This window comes from Salmo salar, chromosome 13 (genome assembly GCF_965601325.2).
Source record: "Salmo salar chromosome 13, fSalSal1, whole genome shotgun sequence".
Classification (NCBI taxonomy): domain Eukaryota; kingdom Metazoa; phylum Chordata; class Actinopteri; order Salmoniformes; family Salmonidae; genus Salmo; species Salmo salar.
Genome location: NC_138303.1, coordinates 32,501,828 through 32,525,517, shown reverse-complemented (window position 1 = coordinate 32,525,517; position 23,690 = coordinate 32,501,828). Strand labels below are relative to the sequence as shown.

The 23,690-nt window shown below is 42.1% G+C and overlaps 1 protein-coding gene across 2 annotated transcripts in view; it reads left to right on the top strand.

Moving 5' to 3' along the window:
• LOC106566880 (guanine nucleotide-binding protein G(I)/G(S)/G(T) subunit beta-1) overlaps positions 1-23,690 on the top strand; it is a 71,247-nt gene that overhangs the window by 23,834 nt on the left and 23,723 nt on the right. Inside the window, exons 1-4 of one of the 2 annotated variants that reach the window (XM_014135412.3) lie at positions 17,565-17,692; positions 18,550-18,656; positions 22,914-22,952; positions 23,424-23,530. In XM_014135412.3, the coding sequence (XP_013990887.1) occupies positions 18,600-18,656; positions 22,914-22,952; positions 23,424-23,530 (203 nt within the window). In that variant the 5' untranslated portion in view covers positions 17,565-17,692; positions 18,550-18,599. Of the gene's footprint in view, positions 1-17,564; positions 17,693-18,549; positions 18,657-22,913; positions 22,953-23,423; positions 23,531-23,690 lie in introns of those variants that run through there. The other variant, XM_014135411.3, reaches the window with a different exon arrangement.

Here is a 23,690-nt window from a genome sequence, read left to right as displayed (position 1 = left end):
AGCAGAATTCTGTCAAATGGTAAAAACCTGATGTTGCACTTTGTTTAATTGTCTGAAATGTTATGTATTGTCGCTGTTGTCATGTTACTGTACCTGCGTTGTATGTCAAAGGATTCTGGTACACTACCGTCTGGCCATGGAGTGCCACAGAGATGGTTGTCCTTCTGGAAGGTTCTCCCATCTGAGTGACCATCAGGTTCTTGGTCAACCTCCCTGACCAAGGCCCTTCTCCTCAGATTGCTCAGTTTGGCCAGGCGGCCAGTTCTAGTAAGAGTCTTGGTGGTTCCAAACTTCTTCCTTTTAAGAATGATGGAGGCCACTGTGTTCTTGGGCACCTTCAATGCTGCAGAATTGTTTTGGTACCCTTTCCCAGTTGAACCTCTATGGACGTTTTGGCTGGGTTTTTGCTCTGACATGCACTGTCAACTGTTGGACCTGATAGACAAGTGTCCCTTTCCAAATCATGTCCAATCAATTGAATTTACCACAGGTGGACTCCAATCAAGTTGTAGAAACATCTCAATGGAAACAGGATACATCTGAGCTCAATTTTGAGTCTCATAGCAAATGGTCTGAATACTTACGTAAATAAGGTATTTTCTTTTATTTGTAATACATTTGCAAACATTTCTAAAAACCTGTTTTCACTTTATGATTATGGGGAATTGTGTGTAGATTGAGGAAATTACAAATGTAATCCATTTTAGAATAAGGCTGTAATGTAACAAAATGTGAAGGGGTCTGAATTATTTCCGAATGCACTGTATAGCTGGCAAACAGTAGTGAATTTATTTCAAACAAGTGTAACTTGATTAGCTCACATAAAAACGATTTGGGATCGGTGTCCCTTCCACGGGACGGTTGAGCACGCGTAGGCTAATGCGATTAGCATGAGGTAGTAAGTAACAAGAATTTCCCAGGACATAGACATCTGATATTGGCAGAAAGCTTAAACTCTTGTTAATCGAACTGCACTGTCCAATTTTCAGTAGCGATTACAGTGAAATAATACCATGCTATTGTTTGAGGAGAGTGCACAATTTTGAACATGAAAAGTTAAGAATAAATTCTTACCTACAATGATGGCCTACCAAAAGGCAAGAGGCCTCCTGCAGGGATAGTGACCGGGATGAAAAATAAATAAAAATGTAGGACAAAATACACGTCACGATGAGAGACAACACTACATAAAGAGAGACCGAACACTACAACATAGCATGGCAGCAATACATGACAACATGGCAGCAGCACAATATGGTACAAACATTTTTGGGCACAGACAACAGCACAAAGGGCAAGAAGGTAGACAATACATCATGCAAAGCAGCCACAACTGTCAGTAAGAGTGTCCATGATTGAGTTTGAATGAAGAGATTGAGAGAGAACTGTCCAGTTTGAGTGTTTGTTGCAGCTCGTTACAGTTGCTAGCTGCAGCGAACTGAAAAGACGAGCGACCCAGGGATGTGTGTGTTTGAGGACCTTTAACCTCTCTGGGGTATGTGGAATAGCAGAGCGCCAAATTCAAAACAACAAATCTCATAAATCAAATTTCTCACACATACAAGTATTATACACCATTTTAAAGCTTTACTTCTTTTGCCTTCTTTAATCCAGCCACAGTGTCTGATTTCAAAAAGGCTTTACGCCGAAAGCAAACCATATGATTGTTAGGTCAGCGCCTACACACAAAAAAAACACAGCCATTTTCCAGCCAAAGAGAGGAGTCACAAAAAGCAGAAATAGAGATGAAAATTAATCACTAACCTTTGATCTTCATCAGATGACACTCATATGACTTCATGTTACACAATACATGTATGTTTTGTTCGATAAAGTTCATATTTATATCCCAAAATCTCAGTTTACATTGGCGCGTTATGTTCAGTAATCTTTTGCCTCCAAAACAACCGGTGATTTTGCAGAGAGCCACATCAATTTACAGAAATACTCATCATAAATGTTGATGAAAATACAGTTGTTATACATGGAACTTTAGATAAACTTCTCCTTAATGCAACCGCTGTGTCAGATTTCAAAAAAGCTTTACCGAAAAAGCAATAATCTGAGTACGGCGCTCAGACACAAAAACATGCCATACATTATATCCGCCATGTTGGAGTCAACAATAGTCAGAAATAGCATTATAAATATTCACTTACCTTTGATCTTCATCAGAATGCACTCCCAGGAATCCCAGTTCAACAATAAATGTTTGTTTTGTTGGATAAAGTCCATCCTTTATGTCCAAATACTTACTTTTTGTTTGCGCCTTCAGTTCACAAATCCAAATTCACGACGCGGAGGTCAGACAAACTCCAAAAATCCCATTAAAGTTCGTAGAAACATGTCAAACGATGTATAGAATCAATCTTTAGGATGTTTTTTATCGTAAATCTGCAATAAAGTTTCAACTGGAGAAATCCTTTGTCTTCAGAAATGCAATGGAACTGAGCTACCTCTCATGTGAGCGCGCATGGCTGAGCCTCATGCCCTGCTGGCAGTGTTCTGTCTCCAGGAGCTCTTATTCATCCTCACTTCACAGTAGAAGCCTCAAACAAGGCTCTAGAGGAAGCCTTAGGAAGTGCAAAATGACCCCATAGACACTGTAGTTTGGATAGGCAATCACTTGAAAAACTACAAACCACTTCCTGTTTGGATTTTTTCTCAGGTTTTTGCCTGCCATATGAGTTCTGTTATACTCAGACATCATTCAAACAGTTTTAGAAACTTCAGTGTTTTCTATCCAAATCTACTAGTAATATGCATATCTTAGTTTCTGGGAGTGAGTAGCAGGCAGTTTACTCTGGGCACGTCAGTCATCCAAGCTACTCAATACTGCCACCATCCATAAGAAGTTAACAGAATGTGACTGGAAGAATGGGTGTTGTATGTGGAGGATGGGGGCTGCAGTAGATATCTCAGATGGGGGGAGTGGGGCCTAAGAGGGTTTTATAAATAAGCATCAACGAGTGCATCTTGCTACAGGTATACAGAGATGATCAGTTTACAGAGGAGTATAGAGGGCAGTGATGTGTCCTATAAGGAGCATTGGTGGCAAATCTGATGGCCGAATTGTAAAGAACATCAAGCCGCTCGAGAGCACCCTTACCTGCCGATCTATAAATTACGTCTCCGTAATCTAGCATGGGTAGGATGGTCATCTGAATCAGTGTTAGTTTGGCAGCTGGGGTGAAAGAGGAGCGACTACGACAGAGGAAACCAAGTCTAGATTTAACTTCAGCCTGCAGCTGAATATGTGCTGAGAGAAGGACAGTGTACCGTCTAACCATACTCCCAAGTACTTGTATGAGGTGACCACCTCAAGCGCTAAACACTCATAGGTAGTAATCACACCTGTGGGGAGAATGGCATTCTTCTTACCAACCACATGCCCTTGGTTTTGGAGGTGTTGAGAACAAGGTTAAGGGTAGAGAAAGCTTTGTTGTAGAGCGTTTATCACAAATTCAGAGAAGGGGCCAGCTGAGTATAAGACTATCTGCATATAAATGGATGAGAGAGTGTCCTACTGCCTGAGCTATGTTGTTGATGTAAATTGAGAAGAACGTGGGGCCTAGGATCGAGCATTGGGGGTACACTCTTGGTGACAGGCAGTGGCTGAGACGGCAGATATTCTGACATTATACGCTGCATTTTTTGAGAGATAGTTAGCAAACCAGGCCAAAGACCCCTCGGACACCAATACTCCTTAGCCGGCCCACGAGAATGGAATGGTCTACCGTATCAAAAACTTTGGCCAAGTCAATAAAAATAGCAGCAAAACATTGCTTAGAATCAAGGGCAATGGTGACATCATTGAGGTCCTTTAAGGTTGCAGTGACACATCCATAACCTGAGCGGAAACCAGATTGCATACCAGAGCGAATACTATAGACATCAAGAAAGCCAGTCAGTTGATTATTGATACGTTTTTCCAACACTTTTGATACAGGCAAAATAGAAATAGGATCAGCTTGATCTCCCCCTTTAAATAAAGGACGAATCGTGGTTGCCTTCCAAGCAATGGGAACCTCCCCAGGGAGAAGAGACAGGCTTGGCAATGATAGGGGCAGCAACCTTAAAGAAGAAAGGGTCTAAACTCATCTGACTCAGATGTTTTTTTGGGGGGGTCAAGTTTAAGCAGCTTCTTTAGCACCTCGGACTCAGTGACCGCTTGCAGGGAGGAACTTTGTAGTGGGGCAGGGTAAAAAGAGGGAGGAGCATTTGGGGCCTGTCGCGTTAGAAGGGGTGGGAGATAAGGAAATGTTGGACAGGTTAGGAGGCATGGAAGAGTCAAATAGGAATCCTGACTTAAACTCTTACATCTAGACTTTCCGCTAGCGGAACACCTGCTCCAATATCCAATGATAGGCGTGGCGCGAATTACAAATTCCTCAAAAATACAAAAACTTCAATTTTTCAAACATATGACTATTTCACAGCATTTTAAAGATAAGACTCTCCTTTATCTAACCACACTGTCCGATTTCAAAAAGGCTTTACAACGAAAGCAAAACATTAGATTATGTCAGCAGAGTACCAAGCCAGAAATAATCAGACACCCATTTTTCAAGCTAGCATATAATGTCACAAAAACCCAGAAAACGGCTAAATGCAGCACTAACCTTTGATCTTCATCAGATGACAACCCTAGGACATTGTTATACAATACATGCATGTTTTGTTCAATCAAGTTCATATTTATATAAAAAAACAGCTTTTTACATTAGCATGTGACGTTCAGAACTAGCATACCCCCCGCAAACTTCCGGCAAATTCACTAAGAATTCACTAAATTACTCACGATAAACGTTCACAAAAAGCATAACAATTATTTTAAGAATTATAGATACAGAACTCCTCTATGCACTCGATATGTCCGATTTTAAAATAGCTTTTTGGTGAAAGCACATTTTGCAATATTCTAAGTACATAGCCCAGCCATCACGGGCTAGCTATTTAGACACCCGGCAAGTTTAGCCTTCACCAAAATCAGATTTACTATTATAAAAGTTTGATTACCTTTTGTTGTCTTCGTCAGAATGCACTCCCAGGACTGCTACTTCAATAACAAATGTTGGTTTGGTCCAAAATAATCCATCGTTATATCCGAATAGCGGCGTTTTGTTCGCGCGTCCCAGACACTATCCGAAATGGTAAAGAAGTGTCGCGCGCATGGCGCAATTCGTGACAATAAAATTCTAAATATTCCATTACCGTACTTCGAAGCATGTCAACCGCTGTTTAAAATCTATTTTTATGCCATTTTTCTCGTAAAAAAGCGATAATATTCCGACCGGGAATCTCCTTTTAGCTAAACAGAGGAAAGTAAACAAAGCTTTCGGTCGACGCGGGCACGAGCCTGAGTCTCACAGTACTGTAACCAGCCACTACCCAAACGCGCTACTTTTTTTCAGCCAGAGCCTGCAAAGCCACGATTCAGCTTTTTACCGCCTTCTGAGACTCTATGGCAGCCGTAGGAAGTGTCACGGGACAGCTAAGATCCTCACTCTTCAATAAACAGAGACAAGAAGAACGACACCTTGTCAGACAGGCCACTTCCTGCCTGAAACCTTGTCAGGTTTTTGCCTGCCAAATGAGTTCTGTTATACTCACAGACACCATTCAAACAGTTTTAGAAACTTTAGGGTGTTTTCTATCCATATGTAATAAGTATATGCATATTCTAGTTACTGGGTAGGAGTGGTAACCAGATTAAATCGGGTACGTTTTTTATCCAGCCGTGAAAATACTGCCCCCTAGCCATAACAGGTTAATGAAGTGGTGATTTAAAAACCACAGCCATGTTCTTATGAGTAACAACCACATCCACATCAACATTAAGGGACATGGGCAGCTGTGAGCAGGGTTTGTTCTCCATGTCTTTAACTGTTTTCTAGAACATCTGGGGTTAGACCCACAGAGGGAGAACTGCTCCTTAAAGTAACTAACTTTGGCCTTCCGGATAGCCGGGGTGCACTAATTTCTCATTTGCTTGAACTAGAGGCAGTCAGTCTGAGTGTGTGTGCCGAGCACTTCGCCAAATGCAACCCTTGAGCTGGAGTAACTCTGCAAGATCACGGTCGAACCAGGGGCTAAACCTGTTTTTAATTATCATTTTCTTTGAGGCCGTGTTGGTTAACAATATGACTGAAAATATAAAAAAAGAAGGTCCAAGTGTCTTCAACAGAGGGGATCAAGCTGATTCTTTACCAATTTACAGAGGCCAGGTCATGAAGGCTTGCTCATTAAAGTTTTTTAGCAAGCGTCTGACAAATCAGTACAGGTCGTTTCACTGAGCAGCCATTACGAACACAGGCTGTAAAACAGTGATCACTAAGGTCATTACAGAAAACACCAGACAGACCTTCCAGAATTATTTGTGAGGATAACATCGAGGAGTTAGCCTTTTCTAGGTGTTTGGAGTCGAACCTTGTGGGATTGGTAATAATCTGAGAAATATTTAGGGAATCCCATTGCTTTAGGACTTGGTCAGGTGGTTTAAGCATGTCCAAGTTTGTCACCTAGTAGGACGAATTCAGACTTACTGTAAGGGACCAGGAGAGCGCTTAGGTAGGGTACAGGCCGGTGGTGATGGAGGATGGTAACACCCAGCAACAGTCAACAAAGAGCTGTTTGAAAGTTTAATGCTTAAAACAAGCAAATCAAATTGTTTAGGGACAGACTTGGTGGAGACAACTAAGCACTGAAGGAGATCCTTGGTAAAGATTGCCACTCCCCCACCTTTGGAAGATCTGTCTTGCCGAAAAAGGTTATAACCAGAAAGGTTAACATCAGTATTCAAAACACTCTTTCTTAACCACGTCTCAGTAATGACCAACACATCTGGATTGGAGCTGTGAACCCACACTTTCAATTGATCCATTTGGGTAATAAGCTTCTAGTGTTAACATGCAGAAAACCCAGGCTTTTATGAGAGCAAATATCAGAGCACAAATCAGAATTGGGGCTAGCAACAGTAGATGGGCCAGGGTGTACATGCACATTTCCAAATATCATCAAACGTAATATAATCAATGCACGGCATAGGACAGGGAGAGCTCTGCAGTGTTGATTTGACATTTGAATGTGCGTTAGATGGCAGCAAGATCATATAGAGCAATTTCATCAGGTAACATGAATACAAAGCCGGTGAAAGGTGGTTAGATAGGGAGGCAATAGTCAGAGTCCCGAGTGTGGGAACAGTCTGTCCATCCCACGGTTGGGTAAACATCTACTGGGTGAAATGATGGACCCAATCTGCTTTATTACCGAGTGCACAAATTGACTGCAGGTATTTATTTAAAAAGTACTAATATTCAAAGCCCAAAAGATTTCACTTACCAGAATGCTAACAAATTGCTAACTTGTACTAAGGAATCATCAGAATGCGGATGAAATGCTAATGAGCGCATTGCGAACATTTTGTACAGTTTCTGACTTAAACTATACAAGTAACTCAAATTCTACTCAGTTTGCTGCAGGCACAAATTAATATTAGCCAGCAAAGCTCTTGATCCAGGAGGTGACCCTCTGTTGTTACCAAGCAAATGCTTGATTTTGGTAGAAGCTAACCACTTAGCTAGATAGCTAACTAGCTACTTATTTAGCGAACCAAACTGCAGAGCATTTAGCACATTTTAGACAGTGAACTTAATAGTTATAAGATAACTAGCTGGCAAACATTTAGTTGTGAATTCCATACTTTAATTAGATAACCTGGCACATGCTGCTCGACAGTGGGTGACTCACACAGCTCTGGTCTCTCGTGGTTGTGTGCTTGTAAACAAACACAGCGTGACTGGGGACAACCGTAAGCTTCATATTGTGACTGGTGAAATGAAGAACACAATGTTCTTTTATCTCCTAATGTTTTGCACAGGTATTTACTTCAAGTATCTACAAATATTCAAATGTATTAGACTTCAAATAAATGGGTTCAACGGTATTGAAAAACCATCCTGTGGCTTTATCCATATACCCCGGTATACCGCCAAAGCCTAAAAAACACAGCTAGCCAAACACAACAGTCTATTGCTAGGCGCACAATTTAAAGGGCAACTACCCCCTCCAAATTATTATTTATTTATTCTCTGACCTTAAGTGGTCTCCTGATGTAGTTTAAGTATTGTTGTGGGCTTAGAATATCATGTTTTTGTAGGGTTTCTATTAAAGTAAAGTGTGTGTGTGTGTGTGTGTCCCCTCTAAACAATTCATATATGAAATTGTAAAGTTAAAATGTAAATATTATTTGTGTATGGAGGGTGGTGCCTGGCGGTATACTGTAATGTATGATATACCGGTATTGATACAAGGACCGGTTTTTACTTTACCTTCTATAACAGTATTTGAATGTTTGGTTTGTTAAATGTGATACGCCATGTGTAACATCCATTTTTATAGTTCACTACTTGAGTCATCTCTCTCTCTCTTGTGCCTCTTTCCACACAGACCTAGCCCTGCCCCCTGTAACTCAATGAGAGCATTTGTGATTCTTCTACCACGACACACTTGCGTTCAGTCTGCATGGACAATGCAGCATATGCAACAATGTTAATGACAACAAATGCTGCTTTCACTTTACTTCTTAATATAAATCCACTTGCATTCTAATATTACGCTATTAGTTTGTCTTTTCTTAGCAAGTTGGACCTAAATCTTGTTAGCTGCTAATGCTAATCACTAGTTAGTCAGAGCAAACGTAATTAGCTGTACAGCCTGATAATACCAGTGATGATGGAGACCTAAATCAGCATGTTTGTGCAACAGTATCTTCTAAATCAAATAGGAATACGGGAAGCATGACTGTTAGCTACATGAAGTAGCTAAGAGAACATTCAATTTAGCTAAAGATTATAGTCCCCTAGGAAACACTTATCCACACTTGGGTTCCTACCCAGTTACAATAACATTTTCATTAGTGATCATGTCAAACAACACTTTTCAAAGTGTCCGCAATTATATTCCAATGATAGAATCATGGAAACAATGATTATTCTAATTCTAACAGTTCACCTGAGGGTTTTGCTCTTAACTTTTGGTTAAAAATAAGGCCTAGATTCTTTTCCCATATCGTGCAAACGTAAGTGGCAGTGTGGAAATTATCTCAAATGATTGCAGAAATTTATGAAAATGCGTGACAAGTATTTTTGGTTTAATTGAACAGTATAAAACAGTCAAAGACCCATTGAAATCACTTAGAATTTGTGTTGCCACCCTAGGGTCACGCACTACTCAAAAAACACATTTTGGAACTTTTGTATTTCAAAACATAAAATACCATCATACTGTCAAATTTAAAAAGTTACAAAATTTAAAAAATAAAAATATGTAAGAAATGCTGTGATGGTCGATTCGCCCAGCTCCGTTATAGCCTAAAGGCTATTTGCTCAGCCCACAAATTTAAAGAACACTCATCCGCTTTCCCTGGCCAATATTCTTTTCATTCGTATGCCACTGCCAATTTTACTTGAATGTTAAGCCCTGCAAGGGCATGCTCGTTTAAAAGATGGCTAATCATTATTAGCCTGGTTCTGTATGGAATGCAAGTACATTATGGGACACGGGTCAAGTCATTATCGCCGGGCAGAAGCGAAAAATTGGTGCGACCAAATCATGTGCTGGTGCCATCAACTGAAAATGTTTGTGCCACCAGTGGATTAACTTAGTCTACAGCCTTGCATGGTCCATTATTATTATTATTATTATTATTATTATTATTTATTTTCTTACTAAAAAAATAAAAAAATAAACTATTTAACCAGGTAGGCTAGTTGAGAACAAGTTCTCATTTACAACTGCGACCTGTCCAATATGAAGCAAAGCAATGCGAGACAAACAACAGAGTTACACATGGAATAAACAAACATAGTCAATAACACAATAGAAAAAGTCTATATACAGTGTGTGTAAATGAGGTAAGATTAGGGCGGTAAGGCAATAAATAGGCCATAGTGGCGAAATAATTACAATTTAGTAATTAAACACTGGAGTGATAGATGTGCAGAAGATGAATGTGCAAGTAGATATACTGGGGTGCAAAAATAAATAAATAACAGTATGGGGATGAGGTAGGGCTATGTACAGGTGCAGTGATCTCTGAGCTGCTCTGACAGCTGATGCTTAAAGTTAGTGAGGGAGATATGAGTCTCCAGCTTCTGTTTTTTATTTTTTTTGCAATTTGTCCCAGTCATTGGCAGCAGAGAACTGGAAGGAAAGGCGGCCAAAGGGGGAATTGGCTTTGGGGGTGACCAGTGAAATATACCTGCTGGAGTGCGTGCTATGGTGACCAGTGAGCTGAGATAAGGCGGGGCTTTACCTAGCAAAGACTTATAGATGACCTGGAGCCAGTGGGTTTGGCGACGAATATGAAGCGAGGGCCAGCCAACGAGAGCATACAGGTCGCATTGGTGGGTAGTATATGGGGCTTTGGTGACAAAACAGTAGGCACTGTGATAGACTGCATCCAATTTACTGAGTAGAGTGTTGGAGGCTATTTTGTAAATGACAAAGCCGAAGTCAAGGTTCTGTAGGATGGTCAGTTTTACGAGGGTATGTTTGGCAGCATGAGTGAAGGAAGCTTTGATGCGAAGTAGGAAGCCGATTCTAGATTTAATTTTGGATTGTAGATGCTTAATGTGAGTCTGGAAGGAGAGTTTACAGTCTAGCCAGACACCTATGTATTTGTAGTTGTCCACGTATTTTAAGTCAGAACCGTCCAGAGTAGTGATGCTGGGCGGGCGGGTGCGGGCAGCAATCAGTTGAAGAGCATGCATTTAGTTTTACAAGCATTTAAGAGCAGTTGGAGGCCATGGAAGGAGAGTTCTATGGCATTGAAGCTCATTTGGAGGTTAGTTAACAGTGTCGAAAGAAGGGCCAGAAGTATACAGAATGGTGTCGTCTGCGTAGAGGAGAATCACCAGCAGCAAGAGCGACATCATTGATGTATACAGAGAAAAGAGTAGGCCAGAGAATTGAACCCTGTGGCACCCCCAGAGACTGCCAGAGGTGTGGACAACAGGCCCTCTGATTTGGCACACTGAACTCGATCTGAGAAGTAGTTGGTGAACTAGGCAAGGCAGTCATTTGAGAAACCAAGGCTGTTGAGTCTGCAAATAAGACTGTGGTGATTGACAAAGTCGAAAGCCTTGGCCAGGTCGATGAATACAGCTGCACAGTATCGTCTCTTATCGATGGCGGTTATGATATCGTTTAGGACCTTGAGCATGGCTGAGGTGCACCCATGACAGCTCTGGAACCAGATTGCGGAAACGGAGAAGGTACATTAAAATATATAAATAATTTCAGACTTTTACCAACATGTTATTGGGCTTTTTTCCAGAGGTGGAAATTGTTTGGTGTCAGCATTTCATTTTTTTGTAGAATGTCCTTTTAAGTCACCATACCTGAGCTTCTCAGTCCTTCTACATAAAAATTATCCTGGGGAGGACCCTGAACCCCCTAAGCAAGGGGACTGGAATTGGTCAAACTAAGTTTAATACAAAATTATCATCTTTCCCTAAAAGCATGATGGTCATGACCTCCTTACATGAAAGGGGAGGTTACTCTGGATTTGGGGGCTCCCGAGTGGCACAGCAGTCGTAAGGCTCTGCATCTCAGTGTTAGAGGTGTCACTACTGACACCCTGGTTTGAATCCAGGCTGTATCACAACCGGATGTGGTTGGGAGTCCCATAGGGCAGCGCACCATTGGCCCAGCGTCGTCCGGGTTTGGCAGGTGTAGGTCGTCATTGTAAATAAGAATATGTTCTTAACTGACTTGCCTAGTTAAATAAAAAAGGTTAACGTGTTGATTATAGTTACCTTTTTACGCAGTTCATTTTTTCAACTTACATTTTTTTCGCCCAAGTGTCTGTGCTTCCGCACCCTTTTGAGCGCAACACCGGGCACTCTCTGTGGTCTCACCAGCTGTAGAGCAGTCTGTCTCCATCCACTATGCGCACAGTTATGAGCAACTTTGAAGGGAAACTTATAGAAAGTTCAAACCCAAACACTTTCTCATGCTTTTCTTTAGGTAACAGTAATACAATTTGCACAGAAGTAGCTAGCCGGGTATGCTAATGTTGGCTAGCTAACCAAACAAGAATGTTTAGAGTGCCATGGCTGAATGTCTAGATTCAGCAAACATTTCCTACAATGATTTTAACCAGAACAGAACCAATTCTAGTTTGTTGAAAAACATGGATAAGAAGTAGCGTAGGCTATATCTAATAGTTGTAGCTATGATATTTTATATCAGACCTAGCTAATTTTATTTTCTTAGAATACAGTTTTTGTTCCCTGACAATAAAAATGAACTACAACCAATGTATAGTATTTTTTATGAAAATGCAATTAATGGTAATTAATTAGAGAACCATGCGATTAACTCAACAAGGGAAAATATTTTTGGACAGCCATGTCTTGACTTGATCCATACAAGGTGGGCGCAAAGCTTTCAAACCCTGAAATTGAAATTCACTGAAATGATCAACAGCCCATAGAAACCATTGGCTATGTCCGAGTAACTTTTTTATGAGCACTTGGTTGACTCACTGTTTATAGTCTGTTATAAATGATGTATGCTAAGATGAACTTTGGAGTCAATGACCGCAAGGCAAACGGAGTTATGTCATGGTTGGTTTTGGGTTAAGTGAATGGACACAGTGTGTGGCTCGTGTGTGTAGTAGCACCGATCTCTTAGGCTGCTAACTTAAGAGGCTCCCAGCAGCAGCAAGGTGACTGGGTGTGTGCGTCTGCTCCACCAGGCTCTTAATGCCTTGAAGGTTACCACACCCTGTTCCCCTTCACCAAGGGGTTAATTAGCAGCTCTCCTCCCAATCGTCCTCTGCTTGTTCACTCTCATTAGGTTAATCTGTCTCTGTCCTTCACCTCCCTTCCCTGTATCTTCCTGTGCACTAGAACATCTCCTTGCCTACCCGCCCAGCCTGCCTCAGTCCTCTACCTCATGCCATGGGGAGGAGCTTCCCTTGTCTTCCCTCCCCTCTGCGGTTTACACCACAATAACCCACCAACCTCCCACGTCAATCCACGTTGAGTCGTGTCTACTTGTTTTTACATTTACGTTATTTTAGCAGACACTCTTATCCAGAGCGACTTACAAGGGCATTTAGGTTTAAGTGCCTTGCTCAAGGGCACATCGGCCGATTTTCTTCACCTCATCCGCTCGGGATTCGAACCTGCGGCCTTTTGGTTACTGGCCCAACAATACCAGCCACCTGTTCATGTGTACGGGTTCTGATTCATTAGTTGTCTTTTTCCATTTACAATAAATCAGGTCTGTTTTAATGGTATTGTTAATATGAATAATGTTAACATACAGTGCCTTGCGAAAGTATTCGGCCCCCTTGAACTTTTCGACCTTTTGCCACATTTCAGGCTTCAAACATAAAGATATAAAACTGTAATTTTTTGTGAAGAATCAACAACAAGTGGGACAGAATCATGAAGTGGAACGAAATTTATTGGATATTTCAAACTTTTTTAACAAATAAAAAACTGAAAAATTGGCCAGCCCCCTTAAGTTAATACTTTGTAGCGCCACCTTTTGCTGCGATTACAGCTGTAAGTCGCTTGGGGTATGTCTCTATCAGTTTTGCACATCGAGAGACTGAAATTTTTGCCCATTCCTCCTTGCAAAACAGCTCGAGCTCAGTGAGGTTGGATGGAGAGCGTTTGTGAACAGCAGTTTTCAGTTCTTTCCACAGATTCTCGATTGGATTCAGGTCTGGACTTTGACTTGGCCATTCTAACACCTGGATATGTTTATTTGTGAACCATTCCATTGTAGATTTTGCTTTATGTTTTGGATCATTGTCTTGTTGGAAGACAAATCTCCGTCCCAGTCTCAGGTCTTTTGCAGGTTTTCTTCCAGAATGGTCCTGTATTTGGCTCCATCCATCTTCCCATCAATTTTAACCATCTTCCCTGCCCCTGCTGAAGAAAAGCAGGCCCAAACTATGATGCTGCCACCACCATGTTTGACAGTGGGGATGGTGTCTTCAGGGTGATGAGCTGTGTTGCTTTTACGCCAAACATAACGTTTTGCATTGTTGCCAAAAAGTTCGATTTTGGTTTCATCTGACCAGAGCACCTTCTTCCACATGTTTGGTGTGTCTCCCAGGTGGCTAGTGGCAAACTTTAAACGACACTTTTTATGGATATCTTTAAGAAATGGCTTTCTTCTTGCCACTCTTCCATAAAGGCCAGATTTGTGCAGTATACGACTGATTGTTGTCCTATGGACAGAGTCTCCCACCTCAGCTGTAGATCTCTGCAGTTCATCCAGAGTGATCATGGGCCTCTTGGCTGCATCTCTGATCAGTCTTCTCCTTGTATGAGCTGAAAGTTTAGAGGGATGGCCGGGTCTTCGTAGATTTGCAGTGGTCTGATACTCTTTCCATTTCAATATTATCGCTTGCACAGTGCTCCTTGGGATGTTTAAAGCGTGGGAAATCTTTTTGTATCCAAATCCGGCTTTAAACTTCTCCACAACAGTATCTTGGACCTGCCTGGTGTGTTCCTTGTTCTTCATGATGTTCTCTGCACTTTAAACGGACCTCTGAGACTATCACAGAGCAGGTGCATTTATACGGAGACTTGATTACACACAGGTGGATTCTATTTATCATCATTAGTCATTTAGGTCAACATTGGATCATTCAGAGATCCTCACTGAACTTCTGGAGAGAGTTTGCTGCACTGAAAGTAAAGGGGCTGAATAATTTTGCACAGCCAATTTTTCAGTTTTTTATTTGTTAAAGTTTGAAATATCCAATAAATTTCGTTCCACTTCATAATTGTGTCCCACTTGTTGTTGATTCTTCACAAAAAATTACAGTTTTATATCTTTGTTTGAAGCCTGAAATGTGGCAAAAGGTCAAAAAGTTCAAGGGGGCCGAATACTTTCGCAAGGCACTGTACATATCGGGGGTAGGAGGAATTGGGTTCTGAAAGAAGCAATTAATTTGACTGCTTTGTCTCTGAGACAATAATGTGATTGAAAAGGAGGCCTAATGTCTGTTATTCACTTTTACTCATCAAATCTATAGCTGTTATACTATGGGAAGTAATCAATTGCTACTAGATGCTTTTGAAAATGAAGGCATTCCTCAACGGTTTAAGGTTTTTAGGCTTCCCTATGTCAAATGGCCGTACAGTGTGAAGTCAAGGCTTGATACAGAACTAAATGTTTTGCTTTATAGGAAGAAATGCCTTTAAAGCTCTGGTGCAGAGTCTAATTTCACTTCCCTCTCCCCTTGTCACTGCGTGTGCTTGAGATGATGGAACCGATAGGACTGGCTGGAAAATGTGAAGTCTGCTTCCCTCGTCCTCCACCTCTAAAAATAGCCGGCTAAGAGTGAAGGCAGCAGTGTAGAGACACACTATCAGTGGGGCTGCCAGATGTTTCAACACACTCCCACCACCGGAACAGAAAAATCCCCTCCTGAATTAGGCGTGGGCGATATACTGGGGTATTTTGAAATACCTACGTTGTTTTTCAATACCAAAAATAATAATGTATTATTTTGGGGTTGGGGCACCCCTGCCTCGCTCGGGTTGCGTTATGTCCTGTGCTTACTGCTTATAACTAACTATAAGTTAAGTATAACTATAAGACATTTAAGATGTCAAATCTAGCTCAGGGCTCCAGCTATGCATTTGGTTTGCTAGCTAAGTGGATAAGTTTCTTGGTTACAGCAATCCCCTTCTGGATCAAGATCCCTGTTGCCTTAATTGTTTTGTGCGCCAAAATGTTTTGGGGGTAATACTGTATACCCCAGTATGGTATAGAAGCGTTATTACTGTATGAAAATCTGGATACCGCCCAACCCTATTCTTAATCAGACTTCTGCCACCATCATAGAGCTCCCCCACATCACCAAGGTATACTCCCCCAGCTGCCCCCCCCCCTCTCCCCCCCCCCCCCCCAATTCCACTTCTGCCAACATTTATAGAGGCTCACACATTTCTGCCACCATGGTTGGGTTAATTGCCGTCAGTTTGACCAATTTTGCTGGTATTTATTCCATCTCAATTTGAATATTAACGCCCATTTGTTTGCATTTAATGGACTATTGTAAGAGGATTTACAAACGTATTTTGTCCACCAGTATCCAATATGGTCCAGTTAATACAGCCTAGACATCCCTAAGCCTATTCAAGGCATCCTGTAGTTTAGAATACTCACAGTAGGCCTTTCTACTCACTTCCACTTTTTCTTGTAAGTGTATTTAGTTAAAATAGCGACAGGTTTTTATGTAGAGTTTGGAGGTCCATGTCTGTATAGCTTTGGTTCTGTGAAAAGGCCACACGCATGTCCTGCTAACTGGCTCTGACACCAAGGCTCTCGTCAGGGAAAAGACAAGCAGAATTAGAGATATTACCATGACACATTTTTATCAACAAGATTAGGGGGCTAAGTCGCATTGCTTAGAATCAGACATAGTTAGCCCCACGGGCCAATCAGGTGGCAGGTAGCTGATGAGATGTGTCAGGTGTTTGAAGGAAAAGGTCTTGTCATTCAGAAGGTCTCCAAGCTCTTAGGACCCACAACCTGTATAGAAAAGACAGAGCGGAAGGGAGGTAAGGAAAATCCAGACAGGATGGTAAATGTTTTGTACAACTGTGATAGTCTACATCAGCCATACTCAATAGGCAGACCGCAGTCCAGATCCGGACCTAGAATTGGGTCAATGCAGCCCCCCCCCCCCCCCCCCCCCCTAAAAGGGTTGGTGTTGCTTGGGTCGCATGGTGGGAGTTTGTTACAACACCGATGAATTAAAATATCTATCCGGACCTTTACCACCTAGGACGTTTGTGACCGGACCTTCTCAAATAGAATTTGAGTACCCCTGGTCTACATACAATTCAGAAATGTGGATATTAGTAGGCCAAGTGTTTCTTTAACTGTGAGTTGTTAATGACAAAGGTGGATGTAATGGTTGGCACAAAAGTTTAAAGAAATGCTCTACTTTATATCTATTACCTACGTACATTGAAGATTGTCAGCAATTTCCTCCATTGGCTGAATTCATTTACCCATATCGTAATCAATCCTATGACTCGTAAAGCCGGAAGCCTGTTAATGTACGAACACAGACCACAATTTGTCTTGTAAAAATCAATGGCAACTGGTTGATATTGACAATGGGCTGTTTATTTTTCTGAATCGTTTGGTAGAAATGTAAGATGAGCATTGTTGCATAGTGCTCGTGGTAGCATTAGTGCTTAGCAGTCTCCATCAGCCAATAATGATCTTGAACCCAGACAGTCAATATGCAGAACTTTCAACTTGTAGCATTTATCACTACACTAAGTAGCCTATATGTTTGTTTTTGTATTTCCTGTTCTTTCTCCAGAGAATGTGTCAGGGATAAGCCCGTTGACCAAAGGATTGGGGTCAGCGGGATAGCCACTGCTTTTAGGATCATCAGCAGGTTTTGTCTTAACCGGATTTGGCTGGAGGAGCTGAATCAACTGTGTCCCAGGATTACAGGGATGACATTGGAAGGAAAGTTCTGAGCCCACTGACCAGGGCCAGAGCATCTGAGAGCTGCACTAGTGCCTACCCTTCTCACCTGAGCACCTCTGGGCTAGAACTAACTCACAGAACCTACTCGGCTCCTCTCGTTTCACGCTCCAGCACTCTCTCCGTTCGGCAAGCCAAAGGAGGGGTATGTTCTCAAGGGTTTCGCAGACTGAATGGATTTCCGCCAATGGATTTTAATTTAGCCTCAGTTGTCCAGGAATGGCTACCGGCCGCCAAGTGCCAGATGTTTGCCTCGGGTTGGCCAGTGTATAGAGAGGGCGAGAGATTTTGCATAATAAAAAAAAATACGTGATCTTTAGCACAAACTAGCTGCAGAATCCTGTTGCTAGGTAACCGTTTCAGGCTGGCAAGGACACATCTTGGGTTCTCTAGAAAGGGTTGGGATTCTGTGATTCACAGTGAGTTTGTGTGTGCCTTACGGATCTTTCAGAGGGATGTTGTGATTCTGAGCAGCAATATGCTTTGCTGTGTATTTTACTGAAGCTAGTGTATGCTGAGTCCAAATGGTGAACAATTTCTTCTCAGCAGTTATTTTCTTAGATGTTACATGAACACTGTTTCAGTTTCTCCTATCTTTCACAGCACTAAGGTATTAGCTTGAACATCTAAAGGCTACCATTTAGAAATAGCAGCTTACCATAGCATGGTCTCTGGAACATTCAACCCTAGTTGCCCTGAGCTTGTCCTTGCTGTTTCAGGAATTGCGTCTCAAGCATATTGAGCCTGTCTCAGGGATTTAGACCATCACTTTGAGCTGATGGCCTTGTTAGGGCCCCTGTAACAGCTGTTTATTGAGCTGCCTGTGTGTACCAGACCTGGGTTCATAGAGCAAGAGTTTGCCTGGAATTGGACTGGGTTTGTACTTTTTAGGACTTTATCAAATACAGTTTGAACCCTGGTCTGGTGAGTACCGCTAATTGCTAATAGGAGAAACGGTGTGTGACCAAGGTGTTGAGCTTGTCCCTCTTTCTTGCCCCTCAGATCAGCAGGAGTCCCGGCGGCGGAGCGAGGCACCCCATTAGCAGAGGAAAATGAGCGAACTGGACCAGCTACGCCAGGAGGCCGAGCAGCTCAAGAACCAGATCAGAGTATGTCCTCCACAATCGTCCTCTCCCTGCTTTCTTCTCATAAATGCATTGGGGAATGTCTGTGCATTGATTTTACATGGCACCACTAGAGGGAACTACAATTCACACAGCTGTACCGAAAGTCTAACAAAAACATTGTTCTCAGTTGAACATTACGATTAAAATTGTAGCACTTTAAAATGCTTCGAACTTCAAACTATAACGTACTCCTGCACCTATTTTAGTCACAGCCAATTCTCTCTCAACTCGCTAGCTGCTGTGAAATCTCTCTACAAGATAGTAGCAAGCTGGATAGGAAAAGTGAGAACAGTTTAATTTGTGATAAGTTGTCAGTTTTGATTAGGGCTGGGAATTATATATATATATATTGCGACTCTTACGATTTTATATGTATTGCGATTCAGTACTGTGGTTTTATTGTGGTTCCATGGTCCAATCATATTGCTCACTATGTCTGCTGCAAAGGGGCAAGAGAGCCTTGAGGAAATACGCCTGATCATTCATGGAAAATAAAAGTGCTGTAAACAAATTGGCTTCCTATTTAAAATGAAGGTGTTGAACAACCTATGAAGGAAGAAGTCTGGAGTTTTGGTGCAGGAACAGTCAAACTCGCATCGTTTTCATAGTGTATCCTAATTCAGCCGAATGAACATAAAGTTACACTCACAGGGCCTAGTGCCCCACCTTCCTTGCTTTTCTCATGCGATTGGCCCCACCTTCCATACTGAGTGATGACAGCACTATGCATGTTTGATTAAAGAATAAGGAATTAGAATACTCATTTAGTTAGAGCTGTGTTAGAGCTGTGTTTGAGGCTGTAGTATGTTTGGCTTAGCTCTTACCTCCCTGCCTTTTTCCTTATCCCACTATGATTCAAGGATACAACAATGCAAACACAGATTCAGTGTGTGTGTGTATAGCTAGATTTGGGTAGTGTGCTGTGGGTAGATTTAACAGTGAGTTTGTCGAACAAGTTGGAGGAATGTAAAGTATGTTAGTGAGATTTATGTAAATGTTTGAGTGTGGTCTGTTCAAGTGTTGCATGTTTGTATCCTTGAGGTGCTGTTCTGTTTTGTGTGTCTCATGAATCATGTAATAGCTTGAAATATGTAGTCTTTAGCTGGCTAGTGTGTCCAAAACATGAACACCTGCTCTTTCCATGACAGAATGACCAGGTGGAAGCTATGATCCCTTATTGATGTCACTTGTTAAACTCACTTCAGTCAGTGTAGATGAAGTGGAGGAGACTGGTTAAAGAAGGATTTTTAAGCCTGGATACAATTGATACATGGATTGTGTATGTGTGCCATTGAGGGGGAATGGGCATGACAAAAGATTGAAGTGCCTTTGAACGGGGTATGGTAGTACAGTAGGAGCCAGGCACACCGGTTTGTGTCGAGAACTGCAACGCTGCTGGGTTTTGCACTCTCAGCAATTTCTTGTGTGTATCAAGAAGGACAACTCTGGAGTCAACATGGGCCAGCATCCCTGTGGAACGAACGCTTTTGACACCTTGTATAGTCCGTACCCTGACAAATTGTCCTTGTATAGTCCGTACCCTGACAAATTGTCCTTGTATAGTCCGTACCCTGACAAATTGTCCTTGTATAGTCCGTACCCTGACAAATTGTCCTTGTATAGTCCGTACCCTGACAAATTGTCCTTGTATAGTCCGTACCCTGACAAATTGTCCTTGTATAGTCCGTACCCTGACAAATTGTCCTTGTATAGTCCGTACCCTGACAAATTGAGGCTGTTCGGAGGGCAGAAGGGGGGAGGGGTGCATGCAAATCAATATTAGGAAGGTGATCTTAATGTTTTGTAGAATGTGTATAGCTTGATTTTTTTTTTTTTGTGTGTGTCAGTGTGCTACTGCAATGATTAAAACAGTTTGTCTATATAGGTTTAGCGTGCTGAGTTTGTCATATGGGTTGAGCAACTAGCACATCCATTGGCACAATAATCTGACCGTTCACATTTATCTTGACTTGAAAGGAAATGGTTTAGGGAACAGACAAGATTTATGATTGATAAGGGTATATTAAATGGGTACTGGGATCAGTCAAAACTGAGCCTAAATAGGTGGAGTTAGAGGTACAATATACAGACCCCTTGACCTTGTTCCACTTTTTTTTTAGATTACAGCCTTATTCTAAAATTGATTCAATTGTTTTTTTCCCCTCATCAATCTACACACAATACCCCATAATGACAAGCAAAAACAGGTTTTTACTAATTTGTGCAAATTTATATTAAAAACTTCACATTTACATCAGTTTTCAGACCCTTTACTCAGTACTTTGTTGAAGTACCTTTGGCAGCGATTACACCATCGAGTCTTCTTTGGTATGATGCTACAAGCTTGGCACACATGTATTTGGGGAGTTTCTCCCATTCTTCTCTGCAGATCCTCTCAAGCTCTGTCAGGTTGAATGGGGAACGTCCCCACAGCATGATGCTGCCACCACCATGCTTCACCGTAGGGATGGTGCCAGGTTTCTTCGACCTAATGGTTTGGGTTTTGCTCTGACATGCACTGTCAGCTGTGGGACCTTCTATAGACAGGTGTGTGCCTTTCCAAATCATGTCCCATCAATTGAATTTACCACTGGTGTACTTCCAAGTTGTAGAAACATCTCAAGGATGATCAATGGGAAACAGGATGCACCTGAGTTCAATTTCAAGTCTCATAGCAAAGGGTCTGAATAGTTAGGTAAATAGTTTGTTTTTAAATAAAAATCTAATCCTGTTTCGCTCTGTTATTATGGGGTACCGTGTAGATTACTGAAAGAAAAGAAAAAAATAATCCATGTAAGAATAAGGATGTAACCTAACAAAATGTGGGAAAAGTCAAGGGGTCTGAATACTTCCCGAAGACACTGTATATTCAAAAGTATGTGGACATACCCGTTGCTGACAGGTGTGTAAATTTGAACACACAGCCATGCAACCTCCGTAGACTAACATTGGAAGTAGAATGGTCTTACTGAAGAGCTCAGTGACTTTCAACGCGGTACCGAAAGGGTTCCACCTTTCCAACAAGTCGGTTCGTCAAATGTCTGCCCTGCTAGAGCTTCCCCGGGCAACTGTAAGTGCTGTTATTGTGAAGTGAAACTCTCAAGGAGCAACAACTGCTCAGCCGAAATGATAGGCCACACAAGCTCACGGAACGGGACCGTTGAGTGCTGAAGCACGTAGCGCATAAAACATCTTCCCTCGGTTGCAACACTCACTACAGAGTTCCAAACTGCCTCTGGAAGCAACGTCAGCACAATAACTTTCAGGCGTTTCATGAAATTAGTTTTCATGGCTGAGCAGCCGCACACCATCCTAAGATCACCATGCGCAATGCCAAGCGTCGGCTGAAGTGGTGTAAAGCTCGCCGCCATTGGACTCTGGAGCAGGAGAAACACGTTTTCTGCCATGATGAATCACACTTCACCATCTGGCAGTCCAACGGACAAATCAGGGTTTGGCAACTGCCAGGAGAACGCTACCTGCCCGACTGCATAGTGCCAACTGTAAAGTTTGGTGGAGGAGGAATAATAGTTTGGGGCTGTTTTTCATGGTTTGGGCTAGGCCCCTTAGTTTCAGTGAACGGAAAGCTTAACACTATAGCATAAAATGACATTCTAGATGATTCTGTGCTTCCAACTATGTGGCAACAGTTTAGGGAAGGCCCTTTCCTGTTTCAGCATGACATTGCCCCCGTGCACCAAGCGAGGTGCATACAGAAATGGTTTGTCGATCAGTGTGAAGAACCTGACTGGCCTGCACAGAGCCCTGACTTCAACCCCATCAAACAACTTTGGGGTGATATTAGAACGCCCACTGCGAGCCAGGCTTAATCGCTCGACCTCACTAATGCTCTTGTGGCTGAATGGAAGCTAGTCCTCGCAGCAATGTTCCAACATCTAGTGGAAAGCCTTCCCAGAAGAGTGCAGAATGTTATTGTGTCAAAGGGGGGACCAACTCCATATTAATGCCAATGATTTTGGATTGAGATATTCATCAAGCAGGTGGCCACATACTTTTGGTCGTGTAGTGTTAGTAAGTGGTAGTGTTTATCCGGTCAGTGGGAATGGTAATTGTCTCCGTGATCGCTGAAATTATTGGCTCACCGCTTCGATTAATTTAGGTGGATTTCTTTGAGATATTGTTACGTTATCAAAAGCGTTTATGTGGGATAGAATTGACTTTTTATTTTCTTTCTTTGAAAATGAAATGGAACTTTTTTTATTTTTCTTTTACCTCCAGGATGCCAGGAAAGCGTGTGCGGATGCTACCCTGTCTCAGGTAAGACCCCTTTCCGCCTTCACCACTGTTGAAACACACACAGATCCCTTATAGTGCAGTTGAGACACGGGGATGGGAGGGATGTTGAACCACTGAAGTCGACCTCATTAAAAAGGATACAGGTGACGGGTCATGTTAAACGTGTTGTCAAAGCTGAGTAATGGTTAAATTGCGATAGGCGATATGCACTGGGGTTCAATGAGTCCACAGCTCAAAGGCTGAGCATAACTAGCAGGAGAGATGGCTCACTAGAATAGAGCCTGCTCTCGCTAGGCTCTATGTGTCATCTAGCCAACCAATCCTGGAAGCAGCAGCACCCACTCTATACTTCTGTAAATGCAACATCATGGGAGCTGGTAAGGAAAGGTATTGGTTTCACAGTAGAGAACCTAGTAAAGGGCATCCTCATTTCCCATGGAGATACACAGCCTATTGTGTCATGGTCATTGATCGTTTTCCCCTTCCCTTCAGATCACAGCAAACATCGACCCAATTGGCCGAATTCAGATGCGCACTAGACGGACACTGAGGGGGCATCTGGCAAAAATCTATGCCATGCACTGGGGCACTGACTCGAGGTAATCTTATTTAGCCACTTTCTGTCATTATTTAATCTCCCTCCCCCCCAAAAAATCCAGGAAGTGACCATAAAAGTTGTTCTCTGTATAAATTGTCTTGTGTAGTTTTCCTGTATAAAATTATTCCAAGATGGCTACCCCCCCAAAAGAAATTCTGTAA